Genomic DNA, 21768 nt, shown 5'->3' with positions numbered 1-21768 from the left:
CACAATCATCAACTATGACTGCCGTTGGCTATGCTAGAACTTTAAACATGTAAGACGTGTACAGAGGTGTAGATGAACTCACACATTTAATAGGAAAATGTGGGAGAGTGTATTTAAAAATGTTATCTGAGTCAGTAAAGCTTGTGGAAAGTTCTGCCCAACTACCAGCACATCTACTGAGAGTGAAGAGGTCGAATTTTCATGGAAATAGCAGCAATTTATGGAGCAATATCAGGTTTCTCAAAAATAAAATGAGAATTAGAGCAGTAGGAACAATAATAACTAATATTTAAACCAGGAAATATCTAGGTCAGAAAGACTACTCTATTTGTCTTAGCAAGTATCTCTAAAGTAATTCAGAAACAATCTTACACTACAGGCAACAGAGCATGTTTGTGCTCTAGTAAAGAAAGACTTCGCTGTTATTTTTTTCTTATCTATAAAACATGTATTAAACTCCACATAACCGTTTCTCTATTTCATGACAGATTTCAGATGTGGTTATCTACATAATTTATGTTAATACCCTGCTAAGGAAGGGATATCACTTTGATAACCATTAAAAAAATGAGAAGAGGGATGCCTGGGTGGCTCAGTGGTTTAGTGCCTGCCTTTAGCCCAGGGCATGATCCTGGGGTCCCAGGATCAAGTCCCACATCAGGCTCCCTGCATGGAGTCTGCTCCTCCCTCTGCTTATGTCTCTGCCTCTCTCTCTCTCTCTCTGTGTCTCTCATGAATAAATAAATAAAATCTTAAAAAAAAAATGAGAAGAGACAATCCTGTAACAGAAATGCCATATATGAGAGGCTAACATCAACTAAACATAATAAATCATCAATATTTTTAACTTGTGAATATTTAATATAAATAGCCTTGTTGTGAGAAAATAAAATGATAAAGTTTCACATTTATTATATTAATAAATCAACAGGGGAGAGGAACACTTTTTTTCATTTGCCTTCCTCTACCAGAAAACAGAATGCATGTAAAATGTCCTTTATTCTATTTACATACTACCTTAATATAAGAAAGGCAGGGATCCCTGGGTGGCGCAGCGGTTTGGCGCCTGCCTTTGGCCCAGGGCGCGATCCTGGAGACCGGGGATCGAATCCCACATCAGGCTCCCAGTGCATGGAGCCTGCTTCTCCCTCTGCCTATGTCTCTGCCTATCTCTCTCTCTCTCTCTCTGTGTGACTATCATAAATAAATAAAAATTTAAAAAATTTTAAAAAAAAGGCACTTTGCCAAGTTATAAATCAGAGTTAATTTCCGGGCTTATGTGAGATGTAGGAATTTACTATATGTCCAATATTACAATAATAACATATTCAAATTATTTTTCGACATTTTATTTATTTTTAGCAGATCTGAGATTTATTATTGGTTACCTAGAAATGGATCACAGTTTTCAATATAAAATGACCAAGAAAAAAAGTAAAAAAGTCAGCAAAATTCCACCATATGAGAAAGTCAGAAAAGTGAAATATGTTCTCATTATACTTCTTACCTGGGTAGACTATATGGTAAGAGGTTAATTTATGATGTCTACCTTTAAATAAGTAAAAGGATTCCCCATCCATTAGAAATACAGAATATTTACCACATCAGAAAAACGCAAAGGAAGAAGAAAGGTAAAATAGTGTCTGTTGATCAGGCACTATGTTAGGCACTTTCACATAACTTAATCCTTACAACTCTCAAGTGAATTCTCTTACATTTTCAAAGATGAAGAAACTTGTTATAGAGGTAAATAGCTTGCCAAATATCATTATGAGGCAGAGCAGGAACCCAAGCTCCAAACTTCAAAGCATATGCGCTTACTTCCACTTCAAAATGTTTATTCTTGAAGTCTGATGGATACAAACAGCAAAAATGGAATACTGGTAACATTATATACTTTTTCCAGCATTTTAATATTTTTGTAAGGCTGTAACAACCAAAATTTCAACATTTTGTTTCAACCTTCAGATAGTGAGGCTAACATGAAACAGCCAAGTTTGACACTTCTCTTTCATAAGCCGTTCATAATTAATTTTAAATCATATGTCTTTTGGTATGAAAACTAATCAAGTTTGTCATCTACATCTCCAAAATTTAGTACTTCCTCTTTATCTATAGAGAGTATTTTCATACATACTTTCATGTATGAAAAAAAAAAAAAAGGCTTTCCTTACTCAAGGACATCTTATAATGTCTAATCTGGAAATAACTCTGAAACTGAAGGCATCAAAATAGTTCATTTCCTTCCTCCTTTCATTATTTAGTATTTCAGCTCAGAAGCTCCTGAAGTCAGGGGTCTGTGCCCAGACGGTATGCCTAGGGTGGGCAGCGCTGTCCAGGAGAGGGCCTTAGACCAACTGGGGGAAAGTGAAGCCAGCCAAGTAAAGGGGAGTAAAATCACAGAGGGGTCAGGGGTCCATGGGAACAGAATGTACTTACTGAACAAGGCAGCTAGTGGATTCATACAGTAGGACTAAGCAAGCAGGTAAGTATGAGGCATAACAGTAGGCAGATTTCACACTAAGAGAAGGAGAAATATGAAGGCAGAAAGCCAGAATATACCTTATGCTGTTGGGCTGAAATTAGAGCTATTAGTGTGAATTCCTGGCTCCCTATATTTAAAGATCAAAACAGAAAAGAGTATAGACATAAAGGTTAGAAGCATGGAGTGACAACAGCCTATGCCTGTAGGCGGAGCGGAGGCAAGGCTAGATTGGAGACAGACCCTCTCTGAGGAGCAGGCATACACAAAATGCCTGAACTGGAGGGAAGAGCCAGAACATCAAGAAAAACTTGCCTGCCAGGCGCACTCTAATTACAAGGTAATGTTAGAGAAATTTGAAACTAGTTACCATACACACAACGTGGGTAATCCCTGCAGTAAAAAACCAAAACGTAGTTCAACTCTAGTTAAAATGACTGAACCCCCAACACTAATCTCAGTCTTTACTGTCCTATACATGATATTTGGCATTCAGTCCAAAATTATGAAATACCTAAATATGGAAAAAATCCACTTTCTAGTGACAAAGCAAGTGACAAACCAAGCTTGGTGAGGTTAAAATAACCTGAAAATTTAAAATGACTTTGATTACATGTTAAAAGACCTAATTAGTGGATAAGTGGAAAACATGAAGACAATGAGGAGCTGTAGCAGAGAAACAAATTATAAAAGAAAAATAAATTACTAGAAATATTTTTTTTTTTTAGAAATGAAAGTAATAGAGATGCAGAAAGCCTTTAACAGGCTTAAAAGCAGATTCAATGGAGCTGACCAAAAAAGAAAATCAGTGAACTTGAAGATAGGTCTATAAAAATTACCCAAACTGAAACACAAGGAATAAGAAAGCAGTGGGTAGGTTAAAAAAGAATAGTGAATTCAAGAGCTAGGAGATACTTTCAAACAGTCTAATGTATGTGCAGTTAGAATTCCAGAAGCAGAAGAGAGAGAAAAAAATATTTTAAAAGATAACAGGAACTTTTCAAATATAAAGCTACCAAACCGTACACGTAAGCAGCTCAGAGAACCTCAAGCAAGATAAAGAAGTGCTACTTGCCCCCCCCCCAAAGAAAAAAAGTAAAACTACTCAGATTTTTCATATGAAATAAAGTATGAACATATTATCTTAAAGGCAGCCAAAGGAGGGGCAAAGGCACATTACACACAGAGGAAGAAAGAATTAAAGGAGACTTCTCATCACAAACTATATGCAAACTCTCAGCAAATGCAGTAACCTCTTTAAAGTGTTAAAAGGAAATATACGCACAAAGAAATTATCTTTCCAAACTGAAAAAGAAACACTTTCAGACCAACAGAAACTAAGAGAATCCACAACCAGGAGACATGCACTGTACAAAAAGTTAAAGGAAGCTCTTCATACAAAAGGAATATATATCAGACAAATCTGAACCAACAGAAAAATGAAGACCAACAAAAATAACTGAAAGATAAAAAGGCATATTTTTTCTTATTCTGTATAGTTCTAAAAAACAACTGACCACCTAAAGCATAAATATAGCAAAAAGCTCCACAACCACGTGGCTTCAGAAGAGTATCTACCAAACAATTAAAGAAGAAATAGTACCAATTGTACAAAAACTCCAGTAAAAGGGGAAAGAAAAAAGAAGAAGAAAAGAGAGGAGTGCCTGGGTGGTTCAGTGGATTAGGTGTCTGCCTTCAGCTCAGGTCACAATCCCGGAGTATCAGGATCGAGCCCCCTGTCAGGCTCCCCGGTCAGCGGGGAGTCTGCTTCTCCCTCTGGCCCGCCCCCCTCAAGTGCTCCCTCTCACTCTCTCTCAATAAATAAATAAAATATTTTTTAAAAATAAGTAGAAAAGAGGAAACACTTCCAGCTCATATTATAAGGTCAGCATTAAAAAAAAAAAAATAAGGTCATCATTACTCTTAGGTAAAACACACAAAGATATTAAAACTACATATAGGTCAATATCCTACCCAAATATAAAAATGTAAATATTTCTCAATAATGCACTACCAAATCAATTTTGGCAGTGCATAAAAAGGATTATACATCATGACCAAATAGGTTTCTCCCTGAAATTGCAAGGTTGGTATGACATTCAAAAATCACCTAATTGATCTGCAAATCAACAAATAAAGAAAAAACATCAAATATAATTTATTAAATACCACAAAAACATCTGACAACATTCAAAATATCCATCCACAATGAATAAAAAATCTTAGCAAACTAGGAATGGAAAGGAATTTCTTCAAGACTATAAAGGGCATCTACAAAAAACCTATGGCTAACAGGGCACCCAGGTGGCTCAGTCAGTTAAATGTCAAGACTCTTGATTTCAGCTCAGGTCATAATCTTGGAGTGGTAAGATCAAGTCCTGCATCAGGCTTGTGCAGGGTGTGGAGCCTGCTTAAGATTCTCTCCTTCTAGGGACACCTGGGTGGCTCAGCTGTTGAGTGTCTGCCTTTGATTCAGGATATGATCCTGGGGTCCTGGGATCGAGTTCCGCATTGGGTTCCCTGCAGGGGAGCCTGCTTCTCCCTCTGCCTATGTCTCTGCTTCGCTGTGTGTGTCTCTCATGAATAAATAAAATCTTTAAAAAAAAAAAAAAAAAAAGATTATCTCCTTCTCCCTTGCCCACCCCCAGTCATGTGCATACATCTACATGTGCTCTTTTTTAAAAAATAACAACCTATGACTCACATTTATACATAATGGTGAAAGACTAAATGTTCTTCCTATAAGACCAGGAAACAGACAAGGATATAAGGCAAGACAAGGTAATAAAAGAACTGCACGAATAAAATTCTTCTCTATACAGAGAAATGAAACTATTCATTTGAATATTCAAATGAAAATATTCCAAAGAATCTATTAAAATCTATATAAAAGCAACTAGGATTAGTGAATTTAGAAAAATCTCAGAGTACAATGGTCAATATAAAAATCAACTTGTATACTGATGGGGAATTCCCAGCTGGCTTATACTACTTACATCTAGCTAACGCGCGCGCGCGCGCTCTCTCTCTCTCTCTCTCTCTCTCTCTCTCTCTCTCTCTCTCACTGTTCCTCCTAATAGATGTTGAGGGCTTCTCCCTCATTCATTTCCCAGGTTAATGGTTATAACTGGAGCCAGTTGTGGTCAGTCTACCTGAGGATGGAGATTTTAAGGAAAATTCCCAAGCAGCTGCTGAAACTCTGTTTGGGGGAAATTCCCTGTCTTCTCTGGCCTGACATGAACAGCCTCATTCCACCTGTTGGTGGAAGAACATGGCGTATGCTCAGCTGTCCAAGTGGATGAGTTTTAAAACTGGGAACCCTTTTTTCTCAGCCTCTGGCTGCACTTTGCCTCTTCTGTCTCCCCTCCCTCTGCTCCTGTTTCTGCACCACTGTAGGTGCTGCCTGCATACACACCACTCATTTCAGATTTCCCCACTAGTGTCGGGCACAGAGATAAAAATTAACAAATGGGGAACACACAAACTTTTAAAAGTGGACCCAGGTGAAACATATTCAGTATTTAAGCTAATTTAACTTTGTTGGTTTAATTATGATAGATATATCTTTGAAGATTATCAGCATTAAATACAAAACTTTTATTCCGTCAAGGTTTGCTAAAGGTCAATTAGCTCACGTTATCTCTCTGTTGCAATCTGTTAGCAAAAAATAACAACTTGATGGTTTATCTTGTCTGTCTCAAAGTTTTTATAGATATTGTTAAGATAGCTTTCAAAGGTTTTGGTAATCTAAACTTTAAGTTTTGCTTGGATGGTAATTAAAATTAAATTCATTGGCATCTAGGTCTTTTCCAAATGGAATAAAATGCTACAGCATTAATTACCAGAAGTAGGTCTGTGCTTTTGACTTCCTATTGCAAAGAAACTAAGGATATTTAGATTTGTTGATAAATGTGCTTTCTGCTAAATAAATTCATAAATTTGTCTTATAAAGAGTTTTGGTATAAGAGTTCACAATTAATTACTACCTAGTTTTCACTGGAGACTAAGGTTTCTGCTAAATGTAATTAAAACTGATGGAGAATAAGGGAAACAACTCTGTATATAGAAATGTTGAAGATACGAAGAAAGATATTAAAAAATGGAAACTTCCCATGCAGTCATTCCCCAACAGTATACTGCACAGTGTGACTGTTCTTAATGCTATTGAACTGTAATGGTAAATGAAAAATTTTGTTATGTACACTTTACAATATTTTTTTAAAATGACAGCACCACGAAGTTATTCAGGGATAAAGAAGATGGCCTAAGCCAGCTGAAAATTTAAGTCTTTATTAAAACTTTCTTTTAAATCAATAGTATCTATATATACTAGCAATAAGCAACTAGAAATTGAAATAAAAATACAGTCCCACTTATAATAGGACCAAAAAGTATAAAATACGTATGAATCTATCAAAATATATAAAAGATCTATATGCTAAAAACTAAAAATTTCAAGGAAGAAAATTAAAGGGCAAATAAATTGGACAGATACAGTTCATGGTTTGAAGATTCCATATTTGTTAACATACCAATTTTCTCTAAACTCATCTATAGGGCAGCCCCGGTGGCTTAGCGGTTTAGCGCCTCCTTTGGCCCAGGGTGTGATCCTGGAGACCTGGGATCGAGTCCCACGTCAGGCTCCCTGCGAGGAGCCTGCTTCTCCCTCTGCCTGTGTCTTTGCCTCTCTCTCCGTCTCTCATGAATAAATAAATAAAATCTTAAAAAAAATAAACTCATCTATAGATTCAAGGTAATCCCAATCAAAATCCCAGTAGAATATTCTGTAGAGATCAGCAAACTGATTCTAAAATTTACACAGAAAACTGGAATAGCCAAGAGAATTTTGAAAAGGAACAAAGTTGGAAGACTCACACAACCTGATTTCAACACTTTCCATAAAGCCATAATAATGAACACAGTGTAGTTCACACAGTGTGACAAAAAGACACAAACAGCAAGAGCACAGAGAGGTGAGACGCTGACTCACGCATGTGGTTAACTGATTTCAACAAAAGTGCCAAGTCAACTGAATAGAGAAAAAAGAGTCTTTTCAATAAATATTGCTATAATTTTTTAATATCCAAAAGGAAAGAAAGCTCAACCTGTACCTCACAGCATAATAGAATTTAATTCAAAATGAATTATAAACTTAAAAGTAAAACCATAATACTTTTAAAAGAAAACATAAGAGAAAATCCTTCTGACCTTGGATTAGGCAAACATTTTTTTACTTTTTTTATTTTAAATATTTTATTTATTTATTCATGAGAGACACACAGAGAGAGGCAGAGACATAGGCAGAGGGAGAAGCAGGCTGCCCACAGGGAGCCTGATGCAGGGCTCGATCCCAAGACCCCGGGATCATGACCTGAGCCGAAGGCAGACGCTCAACCACTGAGCCACCCAGTGCCCCTAGGCAAACAGTTAAGTATATATAATACCAACAACACAGAAATCCATCTTCACAACACATATAACAAAAGATGAATTTTCTTAAATTTACAAAGAGCTCTTACAATCATTTAGACCATTTAATATAGAATTTCCTGATGAAACAAAATAGAAATGACTTAAAACCTCTTTCTTTAGTATCTTCCTCCCACTCTCCAACTCCATCCTTTAAACCCACCTGAGTAGTAAAAAGGAATTTCCCACACCCACTTCTCCATCACAGCAGGTCTCAAATCTATGTATGTATGTAATCTATGTATATTACATACACCAAGACTTCCAGAAAGAATTCAGGGTTATTGCTGTGTGCTTTTTAAATCTATAGCAAAAAAAAAATCATTTAATTTCCAAAAAGGGAGCTTTTATAATTAATTTTTATAACTAATTAATATTCATTCTTCCTGATTCATTCCTTAATTCTGATCTTATTAACCACCTCCTCCCATCCCCCTGCCCCCATTTCAACCATGTAATTAATTGCAGCGGCAAAATCCTGGAGAAGGACAGTTCCTGCAAAGGAGAAGTGGTGTATACAGAGATAGGATCTGCGATGAATTCACATTTTACTAAAATTCTCAAAAAAAGGGAAAATCATTATTCCCAAGGTTCTACCTGAAGAATCTAGTTCTCTCAGCAAACTTTTACATGAATTCAACATTAGATAATTAAGAAAAAATAATATGCTGTAAGGGGAAAACTTTCATTTTATTAAAGTCTGTTCAGAGCGCCTTCCCCACAAACAACGACTACCTGAGTGGCTCACCTCTTCTCCTGAAAGGTAATAAGCTGCAAGCAGGCCTCCAATAAATCGAATGTTGACTTCAAACACAGACACCTCTGAGTTCTGTGAAAACATGTTGAAAATATTTACATATACATAAAACTTTATAGTTTTCCATATATTTTCAGTACTTTATACGTTTCTCACAAACACCCTGAGAGAATGTTTTTTCCACTTCCCATACCTTCATTTCTCATGCAACTGCAATCTCATTTCCCATTTATTGTTACTGAAACTCCTCTATTACTGTCACCACAGCTTCCTATTAGCCAAAATCATTTTTATGTATCTTACCTATTATTCCGAAATTATCACAATATTTAATGCTCTTGATTATTCTCTCATGAAAGCCTTCACTTCTTGAATTCTGGAATAGCAGTTTCTCTACTGGGTCCATTTCCTTCTGTTCTAGTTACTATAGCACACTGTCCATTTATATATATATATATATATATATATATATATATATATATATATATTTCTCATGAGTTTTAAATACTTTTCCTCATATACATAAAAACTTAAAGAGGCACCAAAAAATGATAGGATGATGGATTATTCAATTAATAATGTTGAGAAAACTGGATCCTAGGCTAGAAATTAATTTAGATACTCATTTCAGATTATCTCTCTTTCTCTCAAAATGAAATATAAATAGTTTAGAAATAAATGTAGAAAAAAATACAACAAAGTAGGAGAAAATGTGACAACATATAAATTTCCTTGACAAAGTAACTGTATTGGTAATAAATGATGATAGAAAGACTTGAATTTCCCCAAAATGAAAATTTCCTTAAGAAAAACAATTACAAACAAAATTAAAAGCCAAACAAAAACAGAAGAGAATTTGGCACAAGTATAGCATTAATAACCTTACCAGATAAAGTATATATGTTCATATTTAGATACAGATTTAGATATTGCTGAGAAAAATTCTAATACATGGAAAGAAAAGTAGAAGCGGCAGAGAACATGACCAAAGAATCCACAAGATATACACTACAGACTGATATAATGTTCATAACTAAAATGTTTTAATAAAAATGAAAAGGAAATACAGTATCATCCTGAAGTCTTTCTAACACTAATAGGCAGAACACATAATTTGCTAATTTTATATCTCTGATATAAAATCTCCCACAATATAATGGAATTTTTTAATAACATATCTATCATCCCACCCCACCCACGAAAGGAAAATGCTTTATACTACACTTCATATATTCCCACTACATAGTATATTGCAGGGCACATAGCAGACATTCATTAAATACAGAGAGGCAGTGAAAGAGAGGAGGGCAGGCCTCTATTACTCACTGAAACAATAACCTCCTAACCAGTTCCCCTATTTCAGCCTTATGCCTCTCCTTACACTCTATTTATTCAGCACCCTGTAGGTAGAGTGAACCTCTTACACCTTTAAGTCACGTTCAGTAATTTTGTGTGCAAACCCTTACTATGACTTTTGGTTACACTCAGAACAAAATAACTGATAAGACCCAACATATTCAGACTCCCCACTACCTGTCTGACATCATCTCCTACCAATAGGAGTCCTCCTGACTCACTGCATTATTATCAAATGGGTCTACTTACTGTTCTAAAATTACCAAACTCACTCCTGTATGTCAATCTTTACACTTTACCTACAGTTCTGTGAACAGGTTTTTCCAAACTCACAATACAGAATGAAGTAACCCCCCATCACTAATCTCTTTTAACCTGCATCATTTCCTCAATTAATACTTATCATCATCTGATTGCTTATAATTCTTTATTTGTAAAATTGAGAACTTCCCTCACAAAAGAGACAGACGAGAAGAGCTCTAAAGGCAGAGAAGGGAAAGAATGGGACAACAAGCAATATTCAAAGGAGTAACAACTGCGAATCTTCCAAAATTGATAAAAACAAATTCTTAGACTGATGGAATAATATGAGTCCTTTAAAGAATAATACACACGTGTATTTGGTAATTGAATTCTAGAAGGTAGGAAAAAAAAAGATTAAAACAAGGGGAAAACAAGACATATTACCTATGAAAAATTAGACTGATAGCATACTTTCTAATAGTATAACAGAAACAGGAAGACAATGAAACTGTACCTTTCCCAGGTTGAGAAAATAATCAACTTCTCTAATACTATACTCAACTATAACATCCATTATGATAGAGCCTTATATCCATATAGCTTCCATTGGGTCTCTTCTTAGAAATGTTACTGTATAACAGAGTACTTAGCTAGCCACCCCATGTAAAATGGCAACCCCACACTACTTACTTCAATCCTATTTGCTCTCCTAGTTCTTCACAGCACTTATCACCACCTGATATACTATATGTGACTTGAATATTTATTTACTGTTTTTCCTCCCAAAACTAAAGTACAAACTCAAAAAGCAAGAAGACTCTGTTTTGCTGATTACCGTATCCACAGAAACCAGAACAGTGCCTGTCACAGAGGAGGCATTCAATAAATTCATTCATTTATTCCTCCATTCAGTCAGTCATCCATTCATTCCTCAATTTGAAAGTTTCAAATACAAGTTGGAACCAGCTGGATAATAATTATACATAAGAGGGAGATGAGTAAATTAAAGAATTCTAAGACACTTATATTCTTCAGGATGAGGAAAAAGAAACTGATTAATTTTAAACTTCAATTATGTGTACATATAAAATTTCAATAACTGCCCCAAAATGAATGGAAATGACAAGTATAAATGTCAATGAAGTAGAGGGGGAAAAAGAGACATGAAGTAATTTAATGGAGAATAAGGAAAGTAGAAAATAAAAACAATGAAAAATACAATAATAATATAGGATGAAAAACAAAGATGGAAGAGCCAACTCCAAATATATGTTATCACAATAAATGCAAATATTCCACACTTGATAGTTAAAAGACTCCAAGGCTGGATAAAAATAACAAAATCCAAATACACACTATCTGCAAAATATACAGCTATAACATATGACACAGAAAGGTCAAGGGTAGAGGGATGGTAAATGACTGTGCTGATTATTAAGCTTTTTTCCCCCCTCAGGTTCAAATCTATCCTTCTATAGTCTACTTTGGTATACTGGAATTGGAACTCTGCAAATCTATGTCTCATTAGCCAGCTGGCTCCCATACGGGCCCTGCCAACAGGAGGTTTTACAAAGATAATACAAGGCTGCAGGAAGGAGAAAGGACTTCTTCCTTCCAATTTACTTCTGGTTTCTGACAGTGTCAAACCAGCCATCATTCTTTGCCCTGGCAGTGGCACTTGGTTCCACATTACAGTTCCCCTGTCACACACCATTCTCCAAATCAGCCTCACCATGGCCCTTTGAAATACCAAGGACCAGCTAGGAATCCTCTCCTCAGAGATCTGAGTCCCAACTCTAATAAAGCCCTTTTAAAAGCTCCTAATGTACCAGAAACAGTCCCTAAGTACTAAATTTTAATAATCCCAACTTCTTCCCACTGTTCTCACAGTCCCAAGGAGGTAGATGTTTACTGTTGTTACTACCTCTTGTGATACTACAATGTTTTCTTTTTGCCTTTTCAATTCCTTGTTAATTGGTTAACAATTCTAAACATTAAATCCTCTAATTAAAATAAATGGTATAATTCTGGTTCCTGATTGAGCAAACTGATACAATGATATACTAGCGGATTATAAAGCCTAATAAGCTGACATGTTAATGGACAGGAGTATTTGAGACTGTACAGATGTCAATTCTCTCCAAATTAATCCGTAAATTGAATGCAATTCTCATCAAAATGTCAACAGTACTCCAGAGCTTACAAGAACAAAGAGCTGAGAACTGCTAAGATAATTTCCTAATAGAACAAGATCAGATATCAAGCTTCCTATAAAAATATTGCAGTTAAGACAGTTTAAGCCAACAGAAAAGAACTGACTCATATAACTGATGTGGCATGTATAAATAGCAAGGACATAAATGGTTCTAGGATCAACGGATAGTTGCCTCTCTCACCCTTACACACAAGATCAATTTCAGATGAATTAAAGACCTAAATGCAAACGCCAAACTTTAAAACATTCAGAACAAAATATAAGAATATTCAATACTCTTCAAGAAGAGTAGGCATTTCTTAAATAAGATACAAAAAAAAAAAAAAAAAAAAAAAATCCTCTAAGGACCACGTAGCCAAACAGGAGAAAAAAAAAAAAAGGGGACTATATCTCTCACACTTCCTTTACACTAAGGTTGGGCCATATGAGTCAGATCTACTCAATGGTATACAAGCAAAATTGGAATAACCGATTCCTGTAAACTGTTTTTACAGAAGACTCACATATCTTTCCTCTTTTCTCCAATTAGGAGCTTCATCCACCTTAGCAAGGAACCACCTTGAACCATGAGATTGAAGCTATACAGTGAAGTTGACAGAGTTGTTGACAGAGCAACAAAATAAAGGGCTTCTGAACCTGAACCTCTTGCAGGAGGCCATAGCCAGATTCGCACTGGAACCATGTTTCATAACTAGTATGACAATGATGTCACTGTTTGGAGCCCTCGGGGCAGGTTCATCAAATTGAGTATGTAATGGAAGCTGTCAAACAAGGTTCAGCCACATTGGTCTAAAATACGAAATCCATGCAGTGTTGGTTGCATTGAAGATGGCACAATCAGAGCTTGCAGTTCATCAGAAGAAAATTCTCCATGTTGACAACCATAGTGGTATCTCAATTGTGGCACTTATTGCTGATGCTAGACTGTTATGTAATTTTGTGCACCAGGAGTGTTTGGATTCCAGATTTGTATTTGACAGATCTCTTCCTATGTCTTGTCTTGTATCACTAATTAGAAGCAAGAACCAAATACTAACACAAATAAATGGCTGGAGACTATATGGTTATTGCTGGTTAAGATGATACGGGCCCTCACATTTTCTAAACTTGTCCATCTGCCAACTATTTTGATGTAGAACCATGCCCATTGGAGCCTGTTCTTAATCAGCTTGTACTTATACTTGGAGAGACATACATCTGGGTTTATGAAGTGCAATTTGAATGAACTGGTTAAACACTTCTTGCAAAACAAGACCTAACTATAAAGAATGTTTCCACTGGAATTGTTGGTAAAGACTTAGAGTTCACAACTGATGATGATGATGTATCTCCATTCCTGGAAAGTCTCAAAGACCCCAGAAAGGGGCATAGCCTGCTCAATCTGCTCATGAACCTGCAGGAAAGTCTGAAGAACCAATGGAACATTAAGTCACAAACCAGTCTATATGTGTATTATTAAATATGTAAGAATGTACTGTATTGATGACAATAATCTATACTTTGAACCAAAAGACACAGGGTGGTCTTATGGTATGTTTTAGCAACCAGTCCAAGCAACTTGTCTGAAACCAAAGAATGGTGTATATTTTTCTTTGAGAGGGTCTATATAATCATTTTCTAGAAAGTAAGATATCTGCAGTAATGTTTTTATATGAAGAACATAGTATATTCAAGGTTTTAAAGGCAATTGTGAAATAAAATTGTTTCACCTGCCTATGTATTGTGGAAAAAAAAAAAAAAGACTAAGTATCCTAAACCAAGCCAACCTTAAACTGCTTACTCTCTGTGCCTAATTACATGAAAGGGAAATAAACATCTATCTTATTTAAGCTATTTTAGATTAGATTTTCTGCCACTCACAGGCAAACCTAAATCTAACTGATATTAAAAATTGTCTAACTGATGTATGTTTAAAATGCAATAATAATATTAAAAAAGTAATCCATTTTTGTGTGGTTAGCATCAGAAAAGCATGAGAGAAGAAATAATTATGGATTTAAATCATAACTTTAGTGATGCAGAATCTGCCAGAGAAAAACACATAGTGAAAGAGTGACTTCTGACCACAGCAAGAGAAAGAACAGCAAACACTAAAATACTAAAGATAATGAATATGAAAAAATAGTCCATACAACTTGTGAGTGAATACTAGCAATAATGAAAATAATTCCTACCACAATAATAATTACAGACACTTAATGTGTACCAGATTATCTCAAATATTCCTTACAATATTGCAATGCAATAGTAATTTTATGACAGGTTTAGAAAAAAATACGAAACTTTCCCAAGTCACACAGTGAGAATGTAGCTGTGCCAGGCTTCAAACTTCAGCCACACCACTTAACAACTATGCCAAAATGCTGGAAAGAGGGGCATAAGCCTTGTTATGAAGGCTCATCAAAGCTATACCGGATTATTGAATCTTTAAAAATTAACAAAATGTGGGATGCCTGAGTGGCTCAGTGGTTGGGCGGCTGCCTTTGGCTCAGGTCATGATCCTGGGATCTGGGATCGAGAACCACACTGGGCTCCTGCGAAAAGCCTGCTCTCCCTCTGCCTACGTCTCTGCCTCTCTGTTACTCCTGAATAAATAAATAAATCTTTAAAATATATATAAATAAATAAAAATTAACAAAATGCTTACTGTTTATAAAGTAGTTTATGCTTGCCTGGTATTTCTAGTCCTGTGTGGTTTTTTTCTGTTACTATTGCTTAACACACTGCCTCAAATGATAAGGTTAAGAAAAGTGAAAGGAAGATGGTGAAAAAGAGTATGTATTTTATGCAAAAGTTAAATAACAACTCTAATCTCCAAAGAAGGCAGGGAATTTAGGATTTCCTTAAACTGCTGGTATAATGCTCAAAACCACCATGGTTTAGACACTGTCTTTTCATAGCCGATCAAAGAAGTCATCAATTGTATACTCACCACACTGAAATCAAGGTTCTCTTCAATCCATTTTTGCCCATCTCCAAATTCATCATGAAGTCCCATGATATAAAGGGTATCCAAAGCATCTACTATGGTAGCACCCATTTGTGAACTTCCTATATTTTAGGTGAGGGAAAATAACTGTCATTAATAACATGCCCTACATAGAAGGTCTGTTTTAATTTTTTAACATATAAAAAACCAAAGCAGGAGTATAAGGACCAAAAATAATACCCAACATGGTTTGCTTTTCCTTAAGAATAATAAACCCTATTCAATATATTTCCCTAAAGATGACATGTTGACAATAGGAAGGTAAAAGAAAACTAAAATTGTAACTCTCCTTTCATTTTCTTCCTGGTCACAGCATGAGATATCTACCAATTTAACTAAGTTTAAAAAAAAGGGGGGGAATTAATTCAAGAAATGGGAAGGGTAGTTCAAAAAATGTTAAGCTAAGTCATAATACAACCATGCTCTTCTGGTACAAATTCAAAGGAAGGGAAAATATATACTTTGAAATAATCATGAAAGTACAATAGGGCTAGATGATCATAGTACAACAGCAACTAAAATGATCCTTAACAATCGAAAAGCAGGTTAATCATACTGAAAAAGAAAATGAATATTAAACAAAATATGAGTAAAAAAATCAAAATATGAGTAGAAAAAATCAAAATAATCAAAAAAATCAAAATATAGATCTATACCCATCTTTAAGAGAGATAAAATCTTGAAATTAAAGGAAACAATTCAGGGAGGGAGAAACTAACAAAACTAGCTGATAGCAAAACTAGTCACTGTAAACATATGACAAGAATACAGGTCAATCTTACTAATGAATATAAACTGCAAAATCATGAATATAACCTAAAATAAATCTAAAGCATAGTAAAATAATAAGTAACAAGGAGTGGATGAGTCTTTCCCAACCCCTGGAACACAATTATTTCTATCTTCTGAAAATAAAAATCATCCACACTTGTTACTACCTACATTAAAATGGCTTAATTATTATACTGTCTTCATCAACATGAGTTTACTGTTACCCTGGCCCAGAAAGATAAATGCTGCAAAATAATTTTACTGTTCATTCCAGGAACTTCCTGAAAGACCCATCAACTCTTTGATGCAAACTATCCAATGATGGCTTAAGCCCCAAAACTCTGAACTCCTTACCTCCAAACTCACTGCTTACCAATTCTAAACTGTTATATTATGGTCCTTACCCAATCATAACCAAGTACCCCAAACCCCAACTGAAAGGCCCATCTTAACCCAGACTTAAAAATCTCAGTAAATATCCCAACTTTGTCCTTCTCCATTTGACAGGCTACTAAGGCTCTCAGAGTTAAGCATTAAACTCCGCATATTTTATCAATAAGTCGCATTTGACATTGCTTAGTTACTATTCTTTTCTTTTTCCTTCCATCCCTTTTTCCACTGGGCAAACAGTGCTTTCTTCTGACGTTTTAAAGCTATACAAATTCGTTCTTAAAACGTTTGTCCTAAACTTACATCACATTTTCTTCTTCTTGTGATTCTAACAATTCTTTCCAACTTATCAATAAGTATTATCTTCCCACTAACAAGGCAAACATTCCACCATTCCCGGATGAGTTCCTGGATCTTATCCCCACTTAAGTTCTCTTCATGCTAACAATAACCAGAATGTTTGTTCTGGGTTATTACAGACATACTCTCCTTTTATTTTTCTTTGTTCCTCAGCTTTTTATTATGACAAATATTTTATCAAGCCTTTAGTCCCCCATATAATCCTCTCTCTTCCATGATCACTTAAATATGTATTTCTTTTTATGTTAATAGTATTTCATCCAAAATATTTATCATACTTATTTTAAAATCCTTAAGAGTACCTGTTATTGTTATTTCAATTTTTATAGGTAGTTATGCTTCAGTTCTCTACTTATTTATGAAATCCTGGAAGTGCATACTCCTCCATGGTGCTGACAACTCTGGAACAGAGAAAGGCCTGACCCACCTGTTCTATACCAATTCTGGTTAGTTCCACAAAAAGAGGTTTGTGCCTGGGCTAAACAGCCCAAGGAAGAGAAATGTAAAATTGAAGTTCCTGGCTATCACTATGATTATTTACCTAGACTGGATAAAGTTAAAAGATCTAAACTACCCCTGGGTCAAATGAAGTGAAACACAATACTGTAGAATATATAAAACATTAATAAAACTTTATTATGAGAACATAGGATTCAACTAATACAGTTCTCAGAAACTCGTAACTTGAAAATTTTATGTTATTTCATAAGAACAAATGAAAATAACTGAATTCACAACACCCTACTAAGGAAGAAAAAATGATAAACTTGAGCAAAAAATAAAAGAATCAGAAAAGTTAAAAGGCAAAAATTAATGAATTAGAAATAAAGAAAATTGCCAAAAATATAAATTCAAGGATAGTTCTATCAGAAGAACTATACAATGACTCTACCCCTAACCAGCGCTTAAAAAGTAGCCAGGGAATACAAAATGCAAAATGAAAAGTAAGACTGCATCAACAGAGAAAAACTAAGAAAACTATAAAAAGCCCACTTTACTCATATCTTACCAATAAATTTGAAAAAATGAATGCCACTGATGATTTTCTATGACTATATATTATAGATTTAATATTATATACAGAAACATATAAAAGAAAAATGAGATACATCAGATATATAACATATTTTATATATATTAACTGAATATATGTATGACTGAATTATATAAGAAACATGAAGTCTAAACAAACAAAACAGACCAAGAAGCTGAGGAAACTGAGCAGTTCTCAAAGACCTACCCACCATAAAAGTATCGTACTCTGGAAGTTCCATAGAATAGATTCTACTTTAATTTTAAGAACAGTGGGGTGCCTGGGTGGCTCAGTTAGTTAAGCATCTGCCTATGACTCAGGTCATGATCCCAGGGTCCTGGGATTGAGCCTCATGGCAGGCTTGCTGCTCAGTAGGAAGCCTGCTTCTCCCTCTCCCTCTGCCCCAATCCCTGCCCTCGTGCTTGCTCTCTCACTCGCTCTCTTAAATAAATAAAATATTTTTTTAAAAATGTTAAGAACAGTAACTCCAACATAAATTTTTATAGAACACAGGAAAGGAGAGCTTAAAATTCAATCTATGATTTTACATACCACTGATGCAAAAATGTTAGTAAGAAAAATAAAACAATCTGATCTCCTTTGTGAGCATCATGGAAATATTTAAGAGTAAAATTGTTGAGCCATATGGTAAGTTGATGTTTAACTTTACAAGAGACCTGATAAATAGCTCTCCACAGTTTCCATTTTATACACTAAGGAACAATGTAGAAGAGTTCTAGTTGCTCTACCATCCTTGTCAACATTTTTGGTATTGCTGGCCTTTTTAATTTTAGGCATTCTAATGAGTGTGTAGGATATTCATAGTGGCTTGAATTTTAATTTCTCTGGCAACCATCATGCTTGTGGCTATTCATAAACCTTCTTTGGTATATAAATCATTTATATATTCTAAATACATTAGTATGTGTCTGTGTATATCACAAACATTTTCTCTAAGTCTTGTCTTACCTACCTTTTCATTTTCTTAATGTCTTTTGGAGAGCAGAAATTTTTAATTTTTATGAAGTCCAATTATCCAATTTTCTTTTATGGTTTATGCTTTTTGTATTCTAAGAACTCTTTTCTTACCTCAAAGTCACAAAGATTTTCTCCAAAGCTTTCTACCAAAAGTTTTACACTTTTCCCTTTTATGTTTATATCTGTGATCCATTTTAAGTTAATTTTTATGTACAATGAAGAGTCAAGGTTTGTTATTTTTTTATGGGATATGTAACTGATCCAGCATGATTTATTGGAAAGACTATCCTTTTACCCACTGAATTACCTGGGCACCTTTGTTGAAAATCAATTAACCATGTTATATATGTGCAGTCCTAGTTCTATTTTTTTCCACTATCTCTATGTCTGTCCTTGATGCTAAATTAAGAAATAAGACTGCATCATTAAGACTGTCCTCATTACTGCAGCTTTACAGTAAATATTAAAATCAGGTAATATAAATCCTTCAACTTTGTTCTTTTTAAAATATTATACTATTGCACATACTTTGCCTTTTCATAGGTTTTAGAGTCAGCCTACCAATTTATACGAAGTCATTATAATTAGGATTTCTTTAAATCCAAATATGAATTTTAAAAGAAATGACATCTCAATGGTAGTGAATATTCCAATTCATGAACATGGCATCTCTCTCCATTTATTTAAGTCCCTTGAAATGTCTCTCAATAATTACTTACAGTTTTAAGTGTATAGGTTTTACGTGTATTTTGCTAAATTCACCTACGTGCAGTTCATATTTTTTGATGCTACTGCAAATGATATTTTTAAACTGCATTGTGACTGTTTATTGCTAGTACACAGAAATACAATTTATTTTGTACACTGAACTTGTACCTTATGACCTTATTAAATTTTATTCAATCTAGTACTTTGTTTTCATTGTTCAGTGGATTCCTTAAGATTTTCTTCATGGAAAATCTTATTGACAACAAGTAAAGATAGTTGAACTTCTTCATTTCCAATCTTCATATCTCTATTGTCTTTTTCTTGCTTTAATCCACTGGCTAGGACCTCAACCACAATGCTACACAGAAGTAGAAGAGCAGACATTCTTACCTAGTTCATAATCTTAGGGGAATACATCTTGTCTTCCAATATTAAGTATGTGGCAAATTTTTTCCATTTGTTTCATTTTAGAGTGTGTGTGCCCATGTGTTTTAATGCCTTTAAATCAGGCTGAGGAAGTTCCCTTCTATCCACATTTGCTGAGAGCTTTTATCACGGATTGATCTTGAGTGTTGTTAAATGCTTTTTCTGTATCTACTGAAACCACCATATAGGTTTTCTCTCATTCCCTGAATATTTTCAATTACAATGACTAATTTCTGAATATTAAACCAACCATGCAATAGTCATGAAGTATTATTTATTTACATATTGCTGAATTTGATTTACTAAGATTTGGTTAAAGTGAGCCATGATAAATTTTTTAAAAAGATCAATGAAACCAAGCTTCTAATAGGACCGACAAAGAGAGAAAACATGAATTACTAATATTAGGAATCAAAGGAATTAGGGGATATTATCTCTATAGCTGCCACAAACATTCAAAAGATAACAAGGCAATACTCCACTCTACACACATAAAATCAACAGCTAAGATGAAATGAACCAATTCCTCAAAAAACACAAACCATCAAAACCCACTCAAGAAGAAATATAGTTGGCCCTAGAAACCCTGGGGTTAAGAGGACTGATCTCCAATGCAGTCAAAATCCCACATGAAATTTTTGAATCCCCAAAAATTTAACCAGCCTACTGTTTACTAGTAGCCTTAGTGATAATAAACAGTTGATTAACGCGTACTTTGTATGTGCATTATAAACTATATTCTTATAAGATATGTTAGAAAAATGTTATTAATAAAATTGTAAGGGGGATCCCTGGGTGGCGCAGCGGTTTGGCGCCTGCCTTTGGCTCAGGGCGTGATCCTGGAGACCCGGGATCGAATCCCACATCGGGCTCCTGGTGCATGGAGCCTGCTTCTCCCTCTGCCTGTGTCTCTGCCTCTCTCTCTCTCTCTCTGTGACTATCATAAATAAAAAAAAATAAAATAAAAAAAAAATAAATAAATAAAATTGTAAGATTCATATACACAGACAAGCATATCCACAACTGAATATTACTCAGCCATCAAAAAGAATGAAATCCTGTCATTTGCAACAACATGGATGAAGCTAGAGTGTATTCAAAATAAGTCAGAGGAAGACAAATACCATATGATTTCACTTCTGTGAAATTTAAGAAACAAAACATGAACATATGAGAAAAAGAAAAAGAAGGAAACAAACCATCAAAAATTCTTAATGACGAGAGAACAATCTGAGGATTGATGAAGGGAAGAGGGTGGTGGGTGGGCTAGATGGGTGATGGGTATTAAACAGGACACCTGTGATGAGTACTGGGTGTTTCATCTAAGTGATGAATCACTGAATTCTGCTCATGAAACCAATACTGCACTGTATGTTAGCTAACTAGAACTCAAATAAAAATTTGAAAAAAATCTTAAGAGAAAATGTACTTACACTATTATACTGTATTAAAAACACACACACACACACATAAATGGACCCATGCAGTTCAAACCTACGTTGTTCAAGTGTCAACTGTAGGTAAACTGATTGGTCTTTACATCTAGAGAAACTTAATTTGCAGTTTAAAATTCTCCCAGAAAAAAAATTTC

At 34.8% G+C, this 21768-nt stretch overlaps 1 protein-coding gene and 1 pseudogene across 7 annotated transcripts in view; one reads left to right on the top strand and one right to left on the bottom strand.

Moving 5' to 3' along the window:
* The window catches only part of MAN1A2 (mannosidase alpha class 1A member 2), a 213134-nt gene that overhangs the window by 135999 nt on the left and 55367 nt on the right, over positions 1-21768 (bottom strand). For all 7 annotated transcript variants that reach the window (XR_005372644.1, XR_005372645.1, XM_038561890.1 and 4 more), the window contains 2 exons: positions 15455-15573; positions 8700-8780 (listed from right to left, as the gene is read on the bottom strand). Coding sequence is in view for 5 of the 7 variants with exons in the window: in XM_038561890.1 (XP_038417818.1) it covers positions 8700-8780; positions 15455-15573 (200 nt within the window). In the remaining 2 variants the exon portion in view is untranslated. The remainder of the gene's footprint in view (positions 1-8699; positions 8781-15454; positions 15574-21768) is intronic.
* LOC111090682 lies at positions 13203-15095 on the top strand (annotated as a pseudogene).

This window comes from Canis lupus, chromosome 17 (genome assembly GCF_011100685.1).
Source record: "Canis lupus familiaris isolate Mischka breed German Shepherd chromosome 17, alternate assembly UU_Cfam_GSD_1.0, whole genome shotgun sequence".
NCBI lineage: Eukaryota > Metazoa > Chordata > Mammalia > Carnivora > Canidae > Canis > Canis lupus.
The sequence above is the reverse complement of the archived record's forward strand: the minus strand, read 5'-3'. Positions and strand labels throughout refer to the sequence as shown.